Raw genomic sequence first — 22,039 nt, forward strand, 5'->3', positions numbered from 1 at the left:
CTAAAAATGACTGAGAACCCAGTCTGAATAGTGGGCTTTTTGGAGAGAGAAGGGAGCTTTGTCCAAGATTATGGTGTGGAAGAAAACTGACAATAAGTCTGAATTTGTACTTTTAGTTGCCTGTGGCCAGCCCCCAGTTGTAGAAAATGCAAAGACTTTTGGGAAGATGAAGCCTCGTTATGAAATAAACTCCTTGATCAGATACCACTGCAAAGATGGTTTTATCCAGCGCCACGTTCCAATCATCCGGTGCCAAGGGAATGGACGATGGGATTTGCCTAAAATTACCTGCATGAATCGTGAGTTGCCTATGCAAAGGGATTTGTGATTGGCAAGGTTCAGGCTAGACCCTCACCAGTCTGTCAAATGTCTTTGCATGGAGGAGGAGAGACCATTCCCTGCCCCAACACACCTCTCCACTCTACCCTGTAGATAGTGTTATTTAATGCAGGTGTTCCATACAGGTCTATGACCATTCTGATGCTCATTTTATTCCATCGTCTTATTTTTATGATGTGGGAGAATTGTGCAAATTGGACATCTGCACAATTGGGATTTCCAAACAGAGAGCCCGAATTGCATGTGACTCTAGGATGGTTCACAGGTTACCCTGAATACAGTACAAGCCATCTTTGCACTTGTACAAACATTTGTGTGAAAGAGTGTACACTTGTTCATATGAACAGCTCTGCTGTTATGTAGGCAGGTACACAGACTGTACACTGGCTGAACAACACACATACATTACTGTATGAGTGTGTAGCTCAACTATTTGTGCTGCCAGTTTCACAGGCTGCACCCTCGTTGAATGTAATGTGTGAACACCCATGTTACCTTCATGCCCTCTCCTCCACCACACAAAGACTCTATGCTGGTCAGGAAATGTCTGAACCTGAGTTGTGTGTCTAACACAGTGTATCTCTTCATCATGCTTCTAGTTTTGCTGGCATGCTTACAACATTTTCCTTCTTTTCTTTCTCTTTTGTTTCCAGCATCCTCATTCCAAAGGACTTACTCTAAGAAATATTATTATAAACATTCTTCACCAGGAAAGGGAAACTCATTAAATTCATCAAAACATTTTCATCGTTGGATCAGGACATGGCAGGATTCAAGGCGCTGAACACACTCTGGCAAAAGCGGGATGTTCTCCATGCCAGCCAAAGTCCTAACTTAACTGTGCCTTTTAAAAAATCAATTATAGGAGTATTACCAAGCATTTTTATTTTTTTGAAAACTTAAGGACCTCAGAACTCTCAGCACACATCTGTGATTGCTACAAATGCAAAATCGAAAAGGGAGACATTGCCAGCCATCTATAGCATGTTAATGTTCATTTGTCATTGATGAGGGAACATTAGAGTCCCTGTCCCAGCGTCCTATAATAATTAAAACTCTTCCATTTTAGCACCAATGATAATGTAAATAAGATGATTTAATGGTGTTTTAATGTGTGTTACGTTAAAAGAACAGCAACCCTGTATATACAATGAAATGTCACACTAAGTTCAAGTTTATTTATGGCTATTTGGCCTCAGAGGTCTTTAATCATTTTTTTTTTGTTTGTTTGTCTTGAGGTACTTCATCAGGCTGAAAATAATTTTAAATTGCAGTCTGCTCTCTCTTTTCTTTTTGTAACCATGGGAGAAAACGGCTGTTGCAATGGCTGAAGATGAGCAAAGTAGCAGAGGAACGCTGTTCTTTCCCAGCAGAGGTCCATAGAGAACTGTGTGTTGAAACCTTACACATAAGGAGCACAGCAAGCAGGAACAACCCTGAAGAATGGACTGCAATGTGGAACTTGACTTCCGTCCTTTTCAGCATTGGCACTGATTGAAAAGGGACTTGCCTGGAGGACTTTTTTAAAAAGATGACAAGGAGGGCCTGTAGGAATAACAATAACAATAATAACAATAATAAGTGCTAATACAATAAATCTCAACCAGGGCCACTTTTTTTTTTAACGATGACTTTTACAACACTAACCGTGGGTCTACATTACAGCTCTCTGCATTTTAAGATGGAGATACGATAGACCTACAACTTTTGTTGTACAAAAAAACCGAACAAACGAAAAAGTAAATAATTTTGTATATATAAATATATATAACCATTTTTAATCCTTTTATAAAGTAATGAATGTTTGTGTATGAATGCTGCAGCTGTGAAGCGTACCTAAATAAATGAAGTAAGCCATACTGATATAATTTATTGGATGTTCTTTTTATCTTGAAATAGCTTGGTAGCTTGTTTTCAGCCTCCAAGCTCATCCTGATGCATTTGGGAGAACTAGAGTTGGCTTCAAATGTTTTTGACTTGACTTGAGAGAATATATCTATATCTATATAATAAATGGGATCATGAGTGAGAGCTGTGTGACGTAAGCAATCAATACCTTGACTTGTGAATAATCTCTGTGTTCCTAGAACTATTGTAGATTTTTCTGCCTAACAGGCCTAGTATAAGGAGGGGATATGTCTCCTTAGCTCTTCTCGATTCATCTTCCATGGCCAGGTGGGGTACACTGATTGCAGAAAGTGGTACTTTCAAGGGCTAGGCTGGGTCGGTACTTTCAAGGGCTAGAAGTATCTTATCTCCAGATCTATGCCATGCCTGGGGAGCAAGAGTGTGTCTTCCCTCTCCACATTTCTGGTATGCCTTCTTCGCCTACAAAACTGCCACTACCCACACAAGTGTGTGACATTCTAATCTGGCCTTGTGCATCAAGTCTAACACAGGACAATTTCTGGATTTTATCTGGGATAAAATTGACCACACAAAAATGGGTCTGCTCTGCATGGATGCCTGGTGATATCAGAGAAGCAGTATAGGCATTCCAGGAGTGCGCAGAGGGATGTAATGTACACTCTCTGCGTCAGGCACAAATGGTGGATCTTTGAACAAGTATGGTCCTATCTGGCCCAAAAGAACCCCCGCCCCAGTTGCAATATTCTGTTTTTAGCTTTGTTGAGGAGAGAAGAAAAGATCTGAAATGTTCTGTTCTTTGAATTCCAAAAACGTATTAAAGAAGAAAAATATTCTAGTTGTATCAGTACATGTGAAGTTTGTAAGTAGAAGGTAACATTAATCAATCAGTAAGGGCTAGCTGATAGACTGACCTCTTCATAATCCAATTCTGTTGTGTACGTTTAGTATGTGATGTAGCTATAGTTGTGAACAGAGCTCATGTGTACTCTCACAAGTCAAGAAACTGGCCCTGGATTGGTGCAGCAATGTGTCTTCACACATAAATGTTGTGCGGCTAGAATTTCATATAGATGCAGCCTCAAGTGGTGTGGATTATTTACTTGTAAAGCGCTTCCTCTCAAGTCTGAGGTTATGGTCTGAAGGCACATTTTGCTGACACTAAGCAACTCTGGACCCCTTCAATAGGCATGGGAAGACTTCCTGGGACCCTAGGTGCCATGATGGAAGAGAGGCAGGATAAAATGTAAGAAAACAAATAGTAACTCTGATTTTGGCATGTTCCCCTAGGTAGTTTACAGTTTCCCACTGCCTGAAACCTCTTTCAGCTGAATTAATGCACCCTGAGAACTTGCGGTGACCATAGACTGATTAAATAATGTGTGAATCTATGGTAGATTAACACAGTTAATTTCCTCTGTACAACAATCTGCAAAAAAAATATGGAGGAATCTAAAAGAAACTGGGCCATTTATTAAATGAGCTTCAAGACAATAATGCACAATATCTGTCTGGCCAAAAAACCAGAGTTGGAGAGGAGTGGTGAGATCCCATTTCAGGTGCCCTGTTGTGTGATGATCAGAAGCAAAACTGAACCATGCTGTGGGAAATAGGTGTGCTAACCTTCCATGTTAAGACTGAGGTAGTTGGCAGGTAAGCTTGCTCACCAAAGGTATACAATGAGCATAAACAATATATAGCTTCATTTTGTTGCACATTCAGTAGCTTCACTCTTACAAAGGCCCAGGGGTTCCCAGACTGGGACCAGTTTTGTGAAATGTCAAATCACCTTGAGAAGAATCATGGTCTCTCATAAAAAAGCTACCACTGTTTTGAACTGTACATTTCTTTCCTTTTCTATACCCATAATACTTTTTTCACTATTTGTATTCTATTTTGTATGGTGTGTAATGTGAATGTTTTGGGGTTTTTTGTGAAAGAACTTTAGAAACCTTGTTAATTTTTTTATATATCGGCTTCTGGCTCACCAAAGAAATCTTGTTTTGCTCTACTGTGATATGTTCTGTTTATTGCATGTCTTCAAATTTAAGTCTATGTAATGTCAAGTTCTACTGATGAGTCAAGTCAAATAACCAAGAACAACAAATACTGAGTGATGCAAACACTTTCATAACTTTTTTTCTACATTTCTAATAACAACTTTTTAGCTGATTAACCAGGGTCAATTTTTTTGATTGACTTTTAATGGGAAATTGATTTGACCATAGTCAATTAGATGCAGGTAATTTATGAAATCTGTTTTATAATATACCATATATATATATATATAAATATAAATAATAAATCTTGTGTAAACTGAGATTATTCTCAATAAACAGTATATATATGTCCTTTTGTACAAAAATACACTAGTGTAGGTTTTATCACTGCTTTTCACCATTTGTACTGAAACAGACATTTTGATCAGACAGTTTGATCTTGTTGGTACCAGCACAAGGATTACTGCTGTTATTCCTGAGACTCGCTGACAAATCAAGGTAAGTGGGGGAGAGGGAACTGAAGAATTGCTAAACCTCAGCTCAGCCAACTAATAATACAAAGACTCTTCAAAGGATTTGAAAGTGGGGATATACTTTGCAATGCAGAGGTGCTCTATCATTACAAAATAAAAAATAAAATCATTTGGCATTGTGCTAAGTAAGTGCATGTATTTCTGAGTCATGCCTGCCTTCCTTCTTAGTTGATTTCTTTGTGAAGGTTGGTCTTTGAAACAGTTTGCCAGTCTTAGTGAACATATGCACTGTCTGGCCCTTACACCACCATGGTGACTAACCTTTGCCCCCCCCCCCCAGATTGGAGCTAGACTACAACTCCAATCTTCCCTGACTATTGGCCATGCTGATGGGTGTTGGGATACAATGGCATCTAGAGGGCCACAGGTTAACCGCCTCTGCTTTACACAATAAGCCCATTGTCCCATTCTCCAAGTCAATGGTCTGGGGCATGGGTAGGCAAACTAAGGCCCGGGGGCCGGATCTGGCCCAATCGTCTTCTAAATCTGGCCCGCAGACGGTCCGGGAATCAGTGTGTTTTTACATGAGTAGAATGTGCCCTTTTATTTAAATTGCATCTCTGGGTTATTTGTGGGGCATAGGAATTCGTTCATTTCCCCCCCCCCCTTCAAAATATAGCCTGGCCCCCCACAAGGTCTGAGAGACTGTGGACCGGCCCCCTGCTGAAAAAGTTTGCTGACTCGGCTCTGGGTAAGGATCTCAGTCCACTGAATCAAGGTTTGCTGGATCAAGAACAACCTTTTAAGTCCTTGCACTCTTGCTTGCCCCTCCCCTTGTCTCTTTTACATCTCGTTTCAAAGAAGGTAGTACGAATGCATGAACATTTTCACGCTAAATTCTTTGTGCACAATCCAAGCAACCACATCCAAAAGACCAGTGGTTTCTGCGTTCTCCAAGCGATTGTGCACCAGGCACCCATTGGCCCTCGAAGGGCTCATCTTCACCATTGCCCGATCCCCTTTCCATTCAGTGGCCCATTTACCTGGGGTTGGAGAAGGAGGGTACAGTGGCAGAGCTTCATGCTCCGGCACTGGGGTGGTGGTGTGCATCCTGCAAGCGTGGCACACCACCTGCAGGGGCATGGCACCCAGAGCGGGCGGGGGGGGGGTGCAGCCACAATGGTACCCCACCGGGATTGAGCTGCCAGGGGCTGTGCACTCCCCCCGCATTCCTCTTCCTCCGCCACTGGGAGTGTGATTCAAATGTGGTGGCAGGCATGCCAGCTCCTTATCAGGCTATTTTACCACTAAGAGGGTTCACGATATTAAGTTTCAGTATCCCTGTCAGATATCTGACGCCCTGTGTGCTCCTTATCCCTAAAGTCTGGCTAAACCTCCTCTAAGCCGGCCATGCCCAGCCTGTGGATTGCAGCCCACTGGGCAAGTGGGTCGTGGACTTGGTAAGTGAAACCCAAATAATTATTGCATTTAATCCCCAATTCATAGGATGAATACCCCTTACAGCTTTTTGTTTGGCTGGCCTATTATAATGATGTGTTGGCACTTGTAACTGAACATCAGCAAAGCCCAAGGCTTACATTTTAACACATGGGAGCTGCTTGCTGGTGGCAGAGCTGTTGACAGTTTGCCACAGGCTGCTCATGCAGGGTGTCCATAAGTGCCTGTGATGTGCAGGTGCTTGTCACCAGATCTGCTGCAGGGAACAGCTTGTAGTTGAGCCAAGGGTGATCTGAAGGTTGCTTAGGCGAAATAACAATTAAAAGCATTAGTCAATGTAACAATAATGATTTGAGAGTATGTCTGACAACCATCACACTCTGCACTGACCAACTCATTGGCAAAATGCAAGCTCAGCCAAAATGCTTGCCAAAATGGACTCTATTGTAAATAGGATTAAAAAGCTTACTAGTTCATTATATCTAACGCTGCTTGAGTAACGTTTTAGAATAAAATTTGTACAGCTTACGGAGCAATATCCTGCAATTAGATGGTTGGTGTTTTTACGTTCCCATAAACAAAACTGAATAACTTTGTAAGTACTATAAATATTTCAACAAATTCCACATTAATAGAAGCATTAAGTAAATTTTTGTTGAGGTGGTTATAAATTAGGCAAACTTGCAGTTAAAATGCACACAGCCAATGGCTGCCAAAGACCAAAGGTCCAAAATTCATGTGACAATAAAACGAAGGGTCAACCTACCCAGTAAAATTGGAGTTGTGAGTTTCCATACCAAAACAGTTGGGAACCAACACTCTATGTCACTTCTCTCTCTTTTTCTTTGTTTCTATGCTGTCACTTTTGGGTTGTTCGTCCCTTAATCTGCATTTCCCTCTTGTTCCACTGACTTCTCCTGTCTGCTTTACTAACTCTCTAACTTAGTTCCATTAACATTGCTACACATTGCCAAAGGTTCTATTCCATCTTCTGTTTTTTCTGTTCATTTACGCTGCAATAGTTCATTGCCAACTGATTTAACACCCAACAGGGTCTTTTGTTCATTTAATTTAAAGATAACCTTGAAAAATATAAGCACTGCTCACATGTTCCCTGAATGCTTGTACAGGGCAGAACTGGATTGAACCAGCTTGTGTACCTCCTGGACCTATGAGTGCTTGGTGCCATATCTAAAAGAGCCTAAAGCCATTCAAACTGTATGAGCGATAGGCTCTGTTTATGTGATTGAGGACCCTTGAATGGGCAGGGCCCACAATCAAATGAACAGGTATGTTTGGGTGTGCAGTTCGTATGCACACTGGATCTGTCAGAGATGCCAAACAAGTATACAAGGCAGGAAGAAGATTGTGAGTAAGCACAACCCCACACAACAAAAGCCCAGAGAACGTCTGAACAGGGCTATAGTTGCCCTACAATATGCTTTCAAAATATACTTCAGCAGCTGCAGGGTACAAAGTTGCATGGATCTGCTTTAGGCAGAAGATGCAACCCAACTCAGAAATGATTAGAACAAACCTGGCAAGATCAGGGTCCTCGTGCTGTGGCAGTGTATTGGAAACAAAAGCTGACTTGGGAGAACCTGTGTTGATATCTGCAGCATGCTCTCAGCTTCCCACCACACACATTTACAGAGCTGAATGGTCCAAACTCTCTCCGTTAATGGACACCTACATTTGCTTTCCTACATTATGTTTTAAGTTATGGGCGCAATCCAACACTACCTCTTTGTTTATAGGAAAGGTTTTATACACATAAATACAGAACTTGAAATGAATAAATGCCAAGAACACCAGGATTTGCTGAATAGCACCTGGGTTCTCTGCATGCCTTAGCTTTTAAAGGAAGTGGACAAATGCATATGTTTGTATATATGCAAGAAGAACATTCCTTCGCTTTTAAAAATGTAAGCGTGAGATGTCTGAAAGACTTAGGAAACTGCTGTTTTCCTGCAGCATATACTGAACACCTCTCCTTCCAACTCTACCTTGCTTCTCGCTTTCCTTCTCTTTTCCATACACCCACCCACAAAACATGCACATCTCTTTGCAGAGAAACAGAAAGGTAACAGCTCACAGGACCATAGGGAGTCAGTGGCTGGTCCATTTTGCTCAGTTTTGTGCACACTTTGTGGCAGAGGCTTTCCAGGTTTTTCTGCAGGGAGTCTTTTCCAGCCCAACCTGGAGATGCCAGGGATTGGAACCTGTAAATGGTAAACCACCTTGTGATCCTCAGATGAAATAAACCTGGGACAGCGGCAGAGCATATGCCTGCACTGCGCAGGGTGGGTGCGCTCCCGAGGGGGGAGTGGCGCAGAGGGTGCCCTCCCAGCTGCGGGATAGCCGATCGGGTGCCCAGAGCGGTGCGCATGCCCTGCAGCCAGGGGCGGAGTGAGCCGCCCATGGTGGACATTCGGCACGCTGCCTGCCAGTGATTCCCAAGCCTCCCCCAAGCTGTCAAAATGAAGGGGGAGGGTGTAATACCACTGGCTGCGGCTCAGGGTAGGCTTGGGAGTGGCAGGTGGGCGGCACGCCAAATGTCACCCCCCTCAGTGAGGGCACCTGGGGCGGGTTGCCCCCCCACTCCTTCCTATGCCCCTGACTTGGAACCTTCTGCATATACCGTGGTACCTCGGGTTAAGTACTTAATTCGTTCCGGAGGTCCGTTCTTAACCTGAAACTGTTCTTAACCTGAAGCACCACTTTAGCTAATGGGGCCTCCTGCTGCCGCCGCGCCGCCAGAGCACGATTTCTGTTCTTATCCTGAAGCAAAGTTCTTAACCTGAAGCACTATATCTGGGTTAGAGGAGTCTGTAACCTGAAGCGTATGTAGCCTGAAGCATATGTAACCCGAGGTACCACTGTATGCGGTACCACTGAGCTGTGCCCACTGACCCAAATACAGCCTTCCCAAAGTTTTGCAGCATCCTTCAAGTGACAGGTTCAATCTCCATTCAGAGGAGTTGAGATAGTAGGGGTGGTCTGACTCAGCAAAATATAGCTTCATATGTGAAAATAATAGTCCTAGAATTAGGACAGGTTTTTTTACTCATGATGGAAAGATTAAATAAATAGCCTGAAGCATACCTGATGAAATGTAGAGGTCAGCTGCACACAGTGGCGTAGCGTGGGGGGTGCCAGGGGTGCCGGCCGCACCGGGCGCAACATCTGGGGGGGGGGCGCGAGTCCAGAGGGAAGAGACAAGTTCCTTCCTCCGCTGGGCTCCCCGCCGCCGCCAGCCTTGCGCCCTAGTGCGCGCCCCCCGCCGCCACTGCGGCTGCGCTCCACTCACTGCTCGCAAGAGGAGCAGCCGCTGTAGCAGCGCCAGCGCCAGCGCCGCCACCGACGCCTGGCCGGGCACGGGCAGCCTCCGCACCCTGACGCCGCTGCCATCCCCTCGGCCCAGCCACAAGCGGCGGCTGCTTCTGCCGACTGGGAGGGAGGAGAGCTCCGAGGGGCCTCACCGCGTCTAAACCCTCCGAGAGGAAGCCGGCGGGCGGGCGAGGGTCTCCCAGCAGAAGGGGGCGCCGCTGGCTCCAGCTCTCAGCACAAGTCTCAGCCCCGGGGGGGGGGTGAGGACGGAGCACGGCTGGAAGCCCCCGGACCCGGCCGGGAGGAGGAGAGGCGCTCGCCAAGCCCGGATCTGGAGCTACACCTACAGCCCAAGGAGAGGAGGGGGCGGGGAGGCGCCCGAGGGGAGGGGGCTTCGGCTTAATAAATTCCTGCTGAGCCTTGGGGGGGTCCTTGGCTCCTTCGCTTGCCCCCAGCCCCAGTGGCGTAGTGTGTGGGGGTGCAGGGGGCGGGCGCAACATCTGGGGGGGGGCGCGCTCGCACTCGAGTGCAAAAATCCACAGGCTAGGGGGCGCAAATTACTTGCCTTGCCCCGGGTGCTGACAACCCACGCTACGCCACTGGCTGCACATTACATACAAATGCACATAAGCTTCAACTCTTTGTATTTTTTCCCCTTCCTGAAAAGCAGTCTTGAGGGGCTGCAATGTTGCACAGTGGAAGAGCAGTGTGGGAAGCCTGCTTAATCTTTTCCCCACCAGCCGTATTGTCATTTAAAACTGCCCGCCCACCACAGCTCCCCTTGCACTTCCAGATGTATGATTACTCTCATAAAATGCATCTTCCACGCTGCAATTTAGAAAAGGAGCTTGGGACAGGCATGATTGTAACTGAAAAACAACCAGCACAGAAAGGAACATAGGAAGCTGCCTTCTACTGAAGAAGACCTTTGAGCAATCTAGCTCAAAGTAGCGTAGTCTCTCCAGGGTTTCAGACATAGCCCTTCCTGGAGATGCTATGAATGGAATCTGGGACCTTCTACATGCAAAGCATGTGTCCTGCCATTGTGCTAGAGTCCTCGCCTTTCAAGGTCACTTCCCCACTCCTGCACCCAAATGCACAGCTTTTAATTTCCAAGACTGCTTTTAATAATAATAAAAAAAAAACAGAGAGAGAGAGGGAAGAAACAAGGTTTAGTACAGGCATTTGTGTGTGTATTTTTGCCCCTTAAGCTCAAATCCCACCAAAGTCTGTATAATATAAACTAATATAGTTTAACTTACTTAGACTGTGACATTGCTTTTCACTAACAGCACAAAGCATGGGAAAACTTTATCATTTCTAAATACACATTTTATTTTTTATTTTACAGAAAGTTAATTGTGTTGCAATGAAGGAAAAAAGCCAAAATTAATAAGGAAGCTTTTTTAAAAATAATAATAATAATAACTTGATGGCTCAGGATAGCTTTTTGATTCACGGCGCCAGAGTCTCTTCCAAATGCAGTCCCTCTGCGTCCAAGAAGAGGAGTGAAAGCCAAGAAACAGTGCAGAACCATCTGGAGGTTATTAGGGTTTAAATCCTTGTGTTGTAGGAGTGATGCCTCAGACAAAGCAAATTTGCGCCAGCAGCTGAACAATAGCTATCGGGAAACAGTGCCAGGAGGACCTCCCCAACCTGCCACAGGGCCCTGAAACAGCCTTTCTTTCTGTAGGCTGAAGGAACAGGCATTGAGGGACCACCAGAAAAAGGTTGCTGTCACTTCCATATCCTAGCATGAAACTAATTCTTCTGTCCTGGCTATTGGTACTAGGACTCTTGTCCCTATTCCCCACCTCCCAGATTGGTGTTGCATTGTGGGTGCATTCTGCAATATGTTCTTGGCATAATACTAATGCATTCGGGTGGGTTTATTCTGCCTTCCTCTTTATTTATCTCTTAAATTTCTATACCACTCTTCATCTGAAGATCGCAAGCCGTTTACAATATACAAACACTAAAAAGCAAAGGCAGACTTTACAGCAACAACAACCCTGCCCCATTCTCAAATTGCTACCGTATCATTGCTCTCTGGAAGGGTTAGCACAGTAAACGCAAGGCACCACCACCCAGTGGCGTAGCGTGGGGGGTGCAGGGGGGGCTGGCCGCACCGGGCGCAACATCTGGGGGTTAGGGTTAGGGGGCGCAAATCCACGGGTTAGGGGCGCAAATCCACGGGTTAGGGGGCACAAATTACTTGCCTTGCCCTGGGTGCTGACAACCCACGCTACGCCACTGCCACCACCCAGAACATTTGTGGTCTGAAAAGCTATGTGATTTCAGCAGGACATTCAGTGACTGGAAATGAAGCCATAAGAATGCTCTGAAATTTTAGTAAGCGCAAATGCTGTAAAAAGTGGGATTGTGTATGATCGCCCTGAGAGCATCATGAGTACAAATCAATTCCCCATAATTTGCACATTCAGTAAAAATAATAAGTAATAATAATAATAAAGTGTAAAATGAGTGCACATCTGGAGGGGCCCCTTGGCTACAATTATCAACCTGGGCAGGTAGCCCACTGAGGTGAAGGTGTAAACACTGATCCTAAACATCTGCTGCCTTGCTTTGAGAGTAAACCCTGAGGAAAAACCTGTACCTGCTGCCTTGTGGGACATCTATGGGAGAAGAAAAAGCTAAGGAACAAACCCTACACAAATCCTGAGTAGGGACTTTGGATAATGTATGGCAAATGAAGGAAAACAACTTTATAATATAGTACAGACTTGAAGTAATGGATTCAGCTGCTGCAAAGGCCTTGGAACACGTCCGGTGGAACTGAGAAATCCTAGTTCTGTTGAAAAGTCATGCCTATTATGGAGGCACAGTGAAAAGACTGTTATTTCCGTGAGCTGATCTGCCACACGTAGGTTTTAATTTCCTTCAAGAAATGTGATTTTGAACACATCATTTTTAACTTCCACAGACTGTAATTTGAGCATGCCACCACTAGATGTCAGCCACAGGAGGCTTTATTGCGTTGGATGTGTTGAGATTGGTTTTGGAAAGGTTGGCTGCTGAATGGAAGAAGGGTAACTGTTTACTCATAACATCTACTTGTCGAGAGGCATTTATCTCCCATTTAGAATTCAGGGAAATCCTTCCACTGGTTATTATGAAAATGAATTGATTCTCACAGAGTCCAGCGAAATGGGCTATAGTCACTGAATTTGGAACAGCCACAGCTGGAGTCTCCCAGGGTCCAAAGTTTCAAAACAATATTGTTAATGGGTGCGGCTTGCAGTTTGGAGCCATAATGGAAGGGACATGTTGTTTTCATTTTGAGGAGAGGCACTCCTCCAGTTGGATTTAGGAGGGGACATGGGGCCCCCACTTTCCAATTTACTTTTGTGACATTGACATTGACCTGCCAATGGAAGTAGACCCGGGTATTATTATTTTTGTTCCTCAGCTACTACTGTTTCCCACAGATAATGTGGAACAAAAGCACACCATTTTCAAAAAGTGGAAATACATGTGTTACAACAACAGCAAAGTCAAAACGAATTGTGTGACTGGAATCATAATTTATACCGCTACAAAGGAAAATGGCAAGTTCAAAACCTATGGGGTTTTATACCGACATGATGAATTTTGTATTGTCCAGCATAGGACTGTAAAATGGTTAATGCATAAAACTTGATTCCGAATGGATCTACACAGTTCTGATGCAAATATGGAAACGAAGAAGATGGGGCTGCTTTACTGAAGCAGTAACCTTTATGTCTGAATATTAAAAGGTTATGTATAAATTATCTGATTGTGGAGAGGAGAGTCAGGCATTAATAGCCTTTGCCTGAGGGCACTGCAAAACAGTTTCTCTGCCAAGTAAACTTATTAAATAGCCTTTTAATCAAATCAATAATTCACAACCAGTGGATAATGTTACAATGAGCTGAGACGCAGTCAAAGATTAATAAGACGAAGAGTGTGGTATCGCTGATGTTGCTTCAGATGTCAACTTAGCTGGAAAAATACATTTTTGGAGTGGGAGGAGTTCCTTATTTTTCCAGGTCCAGTCAGGATTAAGACCCAGTGCTAAGTGCATTACTTTTCTGTAAATCTTGTGGTAATATAGTGATAATTTTAATACCTGGTGACACACCTGTAACATGACTGACAACACAATATGTTTCCTTAGAATAAATGCCATTGAATTCAGTGGTGCTTACTCCCATTAAAGTCTGCACAGGATTGCAGCCTTGGCTGTGAACCTATATATACATTCCTGCCTCATTTTTGCCATAGTCATTGCTTCAGTTCTTAGTAGGCTTCAGTTCTGGAGTTGTGGAGAAATGGTTGCCACCCCCCCCACACTCTTACCTCAGAATGAGTCTTTGAAAATATAGCTGTCATAACCTGTGCTAGACCATGTTGGTTCGGAAGACAGCAATGAAGCAAATATATGACACACATTAAGCTTATAATGATGGTGAGTCACTGTCCAGCTATATAAAGCTGCAGTGGACACCATCTAAAAAGCCTTAGAAAAACGAGGGAATGGCCCAATAGATTTTCTTCACTGTTGGAAAGCAAGAAAATCTTCCAAAGGTATTCTAAGATTTGACAATGGCACGAGCAAATATATTATAAGAGATATGTGTGGGAAATAGGACACTTTGTCCTATTTACTTGGTGCAGGATTCTTCTTTAGCTGTTGCAGAACAAACAGTGTCTTGTGCAAGTGCTAAAGGCCTGGAAAGAACTAAGCTGCCAATATGTCATAAGTGTAATTCATGAGCAAATAAAGAATTGTAGACACGCAGAGAAGTGTTTTCCTGTGTAAATGTTAAGGTTCCCTCCTCTGCAACATGTCCTGTACTTACTTACTTACTTACTTACTTACTTACTTACTTACTTTTCTATACTGCCCTTCATTTGAGGCAGTTTTCCTTTAAGTTAATAATAATAATAATAATAATAATAATAATAAATTTTATTTATATCCCGCCCTCCCCAGCCGAAGCCGGGCTCAGGGCGGCTAACAACAATAAAAATAGTTCAACATTCTAAAACATTCATTATAACATTAATTAAATCAAATTAAAATCAAATTAATGGCAACCATCAAGCAAATTTTTGTGCAGATTGCCAGAGGAGGGGGTCAGGCTGCGCCCTGACAAAAGGCCTGGTGGAACAGCTCTGTCTTGCAGGCCCTGCGGAAGGATGCCAGGTCCTGCAGGGCTCTAGTCTCTTGTGACAGAGCGTTCCACCAGATTGGAGCCGCGGCCGAGAAGGCCCTGGCTCTAGTTGAGGCCAGCCTAACCTCTCTGAGGCCTGGGATCTTTAGGGTGTTTTTATTTGCAGACCGTAAATTTCTCTGTGGGACATACCAGGAGAGGCGGTCCCGTAGGTACGAGGGTCCTAGGCCGTATAGGGCTTTAAAGGTTAAAACCAGCACCTTAAACCTGATCCTGTACTCCACCGGGAGCCAGTGCAGCTGGTACAGCACCGGATGGATATGATCTCGCAGCGAAGACCCCGTAAGGAGTCTCGCTGCGGCATTCTGCACCCGCTGGAGTTTCTGGGTCAGTCTCAAGGGCAGCCCCACGTAGAGCGAGTTACAATAATCCAGTCTGGAGGTGACCGTCGCATGGATCACAGTGGCTAGGTCAGGGCGAGAGAGATAAGGAGCCAACTGCTTAGCCTGGCGGAGATGAAAAAATGCCGCCTTTGTTATAGCTGTAATCTGCGCCTCCATAGAGAGGGAGGTATCGAAGATTACACCCAAGCTCTTCACGGATGATGCTGGCACTAATTGCACCCCCGCAAGAGACGGGAGTTGCCCCCTCAATCCCATATCGCTCCGTCCCAGCCAGAGGACCTCTGTCTTCGAAGGATTTAACTTCAACCGGCTCCCACGTAACCATCCAGCCACAGCTTCCAGACATCAGGTCAGTGTATCTGGGGCCGAGTCAGGATGGCCATCCATCAACAGATAGAGTTGGGTGTCATCGGCATACTGATGGCAGCCCAGCCCAAAACTCCGGACAAGCTGGGCGAGGGGGCGCATAAAGATGTTAAAAAGCATCGGGGAGAGAATCGCACCCTGAGGCACTCCACACACCAAGGAGTGGCGCGATGACAATTCCCCCCCAAGCGCCACCCTCTGTCCCCGACCGGAGAGAAACGAGCGCAGCCATTGAAGGACTGTGCCCTGGATCCCCACGTCGGCAAGGCGGCGGTCCAGGAGTTCGTGATCGACCATGTCAAAGGCTGCTGACAGGTCTAGAAGAATCAGCAGCCCCGACCCGCCTCGATCCAGCTGCCTGCGGAGATCATCTGTTAGGGCGACCAGAGCCGTCTCGGTCCCATGACCAGCGCGGAAGCCGGACTGGAATGGGTCGAGAGCAGATGTTTCATCCAGAAACCTACCAAGCTGTTCAGCAACCGCTCTCTCAATCACCTTACCCAGGAATGGAAGATTCGAAACCGGGCGGTAATTGGATAGATCTAAAGGATCTAATGATGTTTTCTTTAAGAGCGGACGCACCACTGCCTCCTTCAGTTCCCCTGGGAATATCCCAGTGCCAAGGGACAAATTGATGATATCACCCAGGGGGGCCCGCACCTCATCTGGACACGCTCTAATCAGCCAGGACGGGCACGGGTCAAGAGGACAAGTGGTGGGCTTTCCAGCTTGGAGGAGTCTGTCCACATCAGCTGGGGATATCCGGTCAAAGTGGTCCAATACTGGACCCGAGGACAGTCGAGGGGCCTCCAGTTCCTTCATTGTATCCAAATTGGCAGGGAGGTCATGGCGGAGCAACAGGACCTTCTCCGCAAAAGAGCTCGCAAATGCCTCGCAGCTGTGTGCCGAATTGTTATTTAAATTTGGCTGTCCTTCGAGGGACGTTAAAGACCTAATTATACTAAATAATTGCGCCGGGCGAGAGCTAGCGGAGGCAATGGAGGCCGAGAAGTAGGACTTCTTAGCGGCCTTCACTGCCATCTCGTAGGTTTTCATAAAAACCCTATAAGATGTTCTTGAAGCTCCGTCACGGGCACCCCGCCATACTCGCTCTAGCCGTCTGAGGTCCCGCTTCATTTTCCGAAGCTCCTCGGTAAACCAGGGAGCCCGGTTTCTGCGGGGTCGCAGAGGGCGCCTAGGTGCGATCTCATCGATGGCTGCCAGGAGCTGGATATTCCAGCCCTCAACAAGCTCAGTCAATGAGTCGCCAGGGGGAGCAAGGTCCCGCAAGGCCTGACGGAATCTATCAGGGTCCATCAGCCTCCGCGGGCGAGCCCAAATTGGCTCGCCACCTAAGCAGGGTGGGGGTGGAAAATCAATCCTGGCTTTCAGTGCATAGTGATCAGACCATGGCACCTTCATCGAGGGAGACATGATCACATCTATACCGGCGCCAAAGATCAAATCCAGCGTGTGGCCTGCTTGATGTGTGGGGCCCGAAACAAACTGGGAGAGCCCTAGTGTCGCCATGGAAGACACCAGGTCCAGAGCCTGTGAGGAGGGAGTGGCATCAGCATGGATGTTAAAGTCCCCCAGTACCAATAGGTTGGGGAACTCCAAGGCCCAGCCGGCCACCGCTTCCAGCAGGCCTGACAGGGTGGCTGCTGGTGCGCTAGGTGGCCGGTACACCAGCCAGACAGCCAAGCTCTCCTCGGAGCCCCACACTAGGCCAACACATTCAATGCCGGGGATCAATGGCGATGGTAGAGCCCTGAAAGAACAGTCTTCTCGGATTAATAATGCCACCCCTCCCCCCCGGCCCACAGTCCGCGACTGGTGGAGGACGGAGAAACCCGGGGGCGCCATCTCTCGTAAGGTAACAGTTTCCCCTTCGCGCACCCAGGTCTCCGTCACACAAGCCAGGTCAACCCCCTGCGAGGTGAAGAAGTCTCGCAGGGTGGCGGTTTTTTTGCCTATAGACCTGGCATTGCACAACACCAGTGACGGAGGTGAGTAATCCTTGCTCACCCTACCTTCGTCCCTCGGGATGGGGCGCAGATTGGAAGGGGTACGAGCATATCCATATCTCGATCCCCTTCGCCTATGACATCTGCCCCCACCGCCATACCTCCCTCGCCCCACTACGGTAGCAATCCCAGGCCTCAAACCAACCTCCATTTACAGAATAGAAACGAGTCAAATCAAAAACAATTGTACCAACACAACAAATCCCCACCCCACTCAATAGCCAACCCCAAACCAAAATAAAACAGAACAAAATAGAAATACATCAATAAAAACCACCGTTCATGGTGGTACAACAAAGTAAAAAGTAAAACCCCCTATAAAACATTTTAAAATATATAAAAACATTTTAAACATTTGCCGCGGCAACACCAGTGTCCTTAAAACAGTAGCGGTGGCGAGTGTGGGCCCCGCCCCCTAGACCTGAGAGGAGTGTGCCTACAGGAGGGAGCGGCCTTCCTCAACCCCCACAGTGAAGCCGCAGCAGTGGTGTCCCGGTGCCTCATGAGGCCTCTTAAGACAGGAGAGTCCTCCTGGGCAGCAGAGCGCAGCAGTCCCTGTGAGTCCTTCAGGCCCCGCCCCGGGCCAGATGGTGAGTGGCAGGAAGGAGCAGGGCCCTCAGACACCCACACAGGAGAGTCCTCCTGGGCAGCAGACGCAGCAGTCCTTATGAGGCCTCAGGCCCCGCCCCGGGCCAGATGGTGAGTGGCAGGGAGGAGCAGGGCCCTCAAACACTCACACAGGAGAGTCCTCCTGGGCAGCAGACGCAGCAGTCCCTGTGAGTCCTTCAGGCCCCGCCCCGGGCCAGATGGTGAGTGGCAGGAAGGAGCAGGGCCCTCAGACACCCACACAGGAGAGTCCTCCTGGGCAGCAGACGCAGCAGTCCTTATGAGGCCTCAGGCCCCGCCCCGGGCCAGATGGTGAGTGGCAGGGAGGAGCAGGGCCCTCAAACACTCACACAGGAGAGTCCTCCTGGGCAGCAGACGCAGCAGTCCCTGTGAGTCCTTCAGGCCCCGCCCCGGGCCAGATGGTGAGTGGCAGGAAGGAGCAGGGCCCTCAGACACCCACACAGGAGAGTCCTCCTGGGCAGCAGAGCGTAGCAGTCCCTGTGAGTCCTTCAGGCCCCGCCCCGGGCCAGATGGTGAGTGGCAGGAAGGAGCAGGGCCCTCAGACACCCACACAGGAGAGTCCTCCTGGGCAGCAGACGCAGCAGTCCTTATGAGGCCTCAGGCCCCGCCCCGGGCCAGATGGTGAGTGGCAGGGAGGAGCAGGGCCCTCAAACACTCACACAGGAGAGTCCTCCTGGGCAGCAAACGCAGCAGTCCCTGTGAGTCCTTCAGGCCCCGCCCCGGGCCAGATGGTGAGTGGCAGGAAGGAGCAGGGCCCTCAGACACCCACACAGGAGAGTCCTCCTGGGCAGCAGAGCGCAGCAGTCCCTGTGAGTCCTTCAGGCCCCGCCCCGGGCCAGATGGTGAGTGGCAGGGAGGAGCAGGGCCCTCAAACACTCACACAGGAGAGTCCTCCTGGGCAGCAGACGCAGCAGTCCCTGTGAGTCCTTCAGGCCCCGCCCCGGGCCAGATGGTGAGTGGCAGGAAGGAGCAGGGCCCTCAGACACCCACACAGGAGAGTTACAGGATTTCTCTCTCTCTCTCTCTCTCTCTCTCTCTCTCTCTCTCTCTCTCTCTCCTTCTCAACCATTTTTAGATACTCAAGACAAGAAAGGAGTAAAGAGCCTCCCAGGCTTCACACCTTGCCTTACTTTACTAAGATATCCCGGAGAAGAAACAGAGAGACACATTGTGAGAACAGAAAATTTTGATTAATTGGCTTTGCTGTGTGGCCGTGTGTGTGTGTGTCATATAAAACCAGCTGCAAATGCCTGGCCAAACCAAGATGATCACAGCCAAAAATGTCAAGGAAAGTGTTTCTGGTCTCCTTTTTTCCTACCACAGTGGGTCTGAAATAGTCATAGAAAATTCTTCTTGAAGGTAACTGCAGAAATGTTCTGTGTAAATGTTTTGTTTAAGGGTGGGGAGAGGGAATCACCTTCCTCACACACCCTAGAAAAATGTTGGGGAAAGTGGTACGTTATTTTGGACGTTTGCTTCAACACCGAGGACAAAGACGCACTGTTACTTCGTTTTACTGGCTGGCTGAGTTGCTTGGATGGTTTTTGCCAAGGACAAGCTTATACAGCTTATTCAGTCTACACAAGGAAGCATGTACTTAACTCTTCCATCGAAATCAATGGGACTTGAAAGTGCTTAATGTTGGCTGGATCACACCCATCAAAAGAAAGGAATGACAGACAGAAAGTAAGAAAGCCTTGAAATACTTCTTTCCATCTCCCTCAGTCTAAATTTAATCTGCATGCTGCGGTAGGTTATGTGAAATATGTTTGCCATGTGTGGAGATTGCATATGTCAGATCTGGTAACTTTCAGCAGTTGTGTGTAGAAATTGGCACAGCCAGTCTAGGCACCCTCACTCACTACTTGAGGAAGTAACGTGATTTGATGTTTAACGAAGGCAACCTGGTATGAGTTAATCACCAAAAAAAGACATGTAAACCAGCCCAGAGTTGCTCCTTCTGTCAGGGGAGGGAAACATTTCCAGTTGGTGGAAATGTTTCCCTCCTTTTTGGGGGGGCCACACACCAGAGCTGGCCAGGGCCAGAGACAAAAAATGGGCGGTGCACTGGATGCGACTCTTATTTCTGTACAGTAGGCTACATTCAGATGATGCACACATCTCCCTTTGTCCAGGCAAGCAAGAGCCATTATCACAATTCATGGACACATTTCAGCCAGAAGAAATCTCTTGAGGAAGCTGCAGAGCAGGACTAGAGAGGGTTGTTACCTTGAGAGAAGGGAAGAGGCATGGGCTGTGGGTACCACCTGAGGGCCTGAGAGAGGTGCCTGGAGATTACCACTGGCCCCTGGGGCTGAGGTTCCTCATGACTGCTTTAATCCAAGGTCAATGGACCCTGTCATGTTGTACAAGGAGAAGAGAACCCTCAGGTGTATTTTCCTTTGCTACAGTGTCTTGGTTCCCCTTTCACTTTGTATGTTCATAAGATATTCTGTTTACTGTCTGCATAAATTATTCTGGCATACCCAGAGAAGAAAGAAGCATTTGCTAGGTGTATGACTTGGCTGGACTGACTATCTAAATATAGAGCAGAATGCTTGGTTAAGCTCTTCTCTTGGAAGAGTAAGGGATATGGCAACCATGGCTGTGCGTAAAAGATTTAATTATGTAACTAACAGTAGTTATTCCAAAAACAGTTCACAATGGTAAACGGCAACCACTTTGACTTAATCAAGCTGTATGAATACAGAAGTATGCATATATTCAAGATTCATAACCACATCCATTCAGTTCTTCATAAATTTCTAAAATTCAGTATGAAGCCTCTGACTGTGCACAAAACCTTTCCTGTGGTTTTGTATACTGGATGATAACTCATCGGAAAAGAAGAACACTCTCTTTCCACAAGCTCAGTGGGATATTCCAGGGTGTGGTCTGAAGGCATGTGATGCAGCAGCCTTGCTGAAGCGAAACAGGTGTGGGTCTGGTTGGTGTCAACATGGCAGACTGCCTGGGAACTTCATGTACACCAGTTCCACAACGGAATAAAGTTGGGTTGTAAACAAATAACAACTCTTCTTAAGTGTGGCTACTTCGAACGTTCTGGCAGGATTCAGCTCTGGCTCAGTTTGTGCTGGGTCCAGTTTAACGGCTGCAGTGTCAATAATATACATATTGCTGCATTAGAGGTTGGCTAGCCTGCTCTGCCTCCTGACATGGCAAATTGGCACTACTTGCTGAAATGGTGCCACCTCATCCCTATTTCAGCAGTGCAGCTCAAAAAGTGGCTGTTGCTGAGCCTGGAGAGTAACTGGTGTCAGATCATAGCTTGATGCCAGCAATTGTAGCATCATTTGAGTGCTGGGAGCCTCACACCTGCTGAATAGATCTTTAAGGTAGTGTTTGTTCTGTTCTGTTTTGTTTTTGCAGAGAGGGCAAAATTGTCAGCAAATTCAAATATTTGCACGCTCTCCTTCCTGCAGCTGGCAGTGGATGACTGGAAGAGTCAGGACTGCAGCAGCATAAAGAATGATGCTTTTTTCTAGTCCTTAATGTGTTCTATATCTGAACAGGCTCAGCATCTAGACTACTGGGCTGGTTATAACTGTGGATGTGTGTGGTCTGGATCCACATTGGATATGCGCTCATGAAAGTTATATAGTCCCTTAATTCTGGCTGTTTTTTTAGAGTGTCAAGTGCTGCTCAAAAGATACACTATTGGGGAAGAAATATCTGGGTATTTATATTATTTAGCATCATTTGCATAATTTATAGTTTCTTAAGATTTTTTCCCCCTTTCCGTTTCCCACAGCATTCTCCTATATTGAATTAAAAAAGATAAAACCATTTCCATACCACCACTTCCCTGTTTTAAAAACTGAACTCAGTATCAAAGGAGCATGTCTCTTCGTACTGGAAACGCAAGAACCTTTACAATAAATTGTTACCACATAATTTATTTTTACAATGTGAGGCTTTGTTAATTGACATACCTCAATTAATTCAAAATACAATTTAGTATAACTTTAT

General features: G+C 46.5%; 1 protein-coding gene across 3 annotated transcripts in view; it reads left to right on the forward strand.

Moving 5' to 3' along the window:
• The window catches only part of VCAN (versican), a 136,266-nt gene extending 131,694 nt beyond the window's left edge, over nt 1–4,572 (forward strand). For all 3 annotated transcript variants that reach the window (XM_082191831.1, XM_082191833.1, XM_082191832.1), the window contains 2 exons: nt 117–299; nt 993–4,572. In XM_082191831.1, coding sequence (XP_082047957.1) covers nt 117–299; nt 993–1,123 — 314 coding nt within the window. In that variant the 3' untranslated portion in view covers nt 1,124–4,572. The remainder of the gene's footprint in view (nt 1–116; nt 300–992) is intronic.
• The last annotated feature ends 17,467 nt before the right edge of the window (nt 4,573–22,039 follow it).

Source organism: Podarcis vaucheri, assembly GCF_965113315.1.
Source record: "Podarcis vaucheri genome assembly, chromosome: 11".
In the NCBI taxonomy this organism is placed as follows: Eukaryota; Metazoa; Chordata; class Lepidosauria; order Squamata; family Lacertidae; genus Podarcis; species Podarcis vaucheri.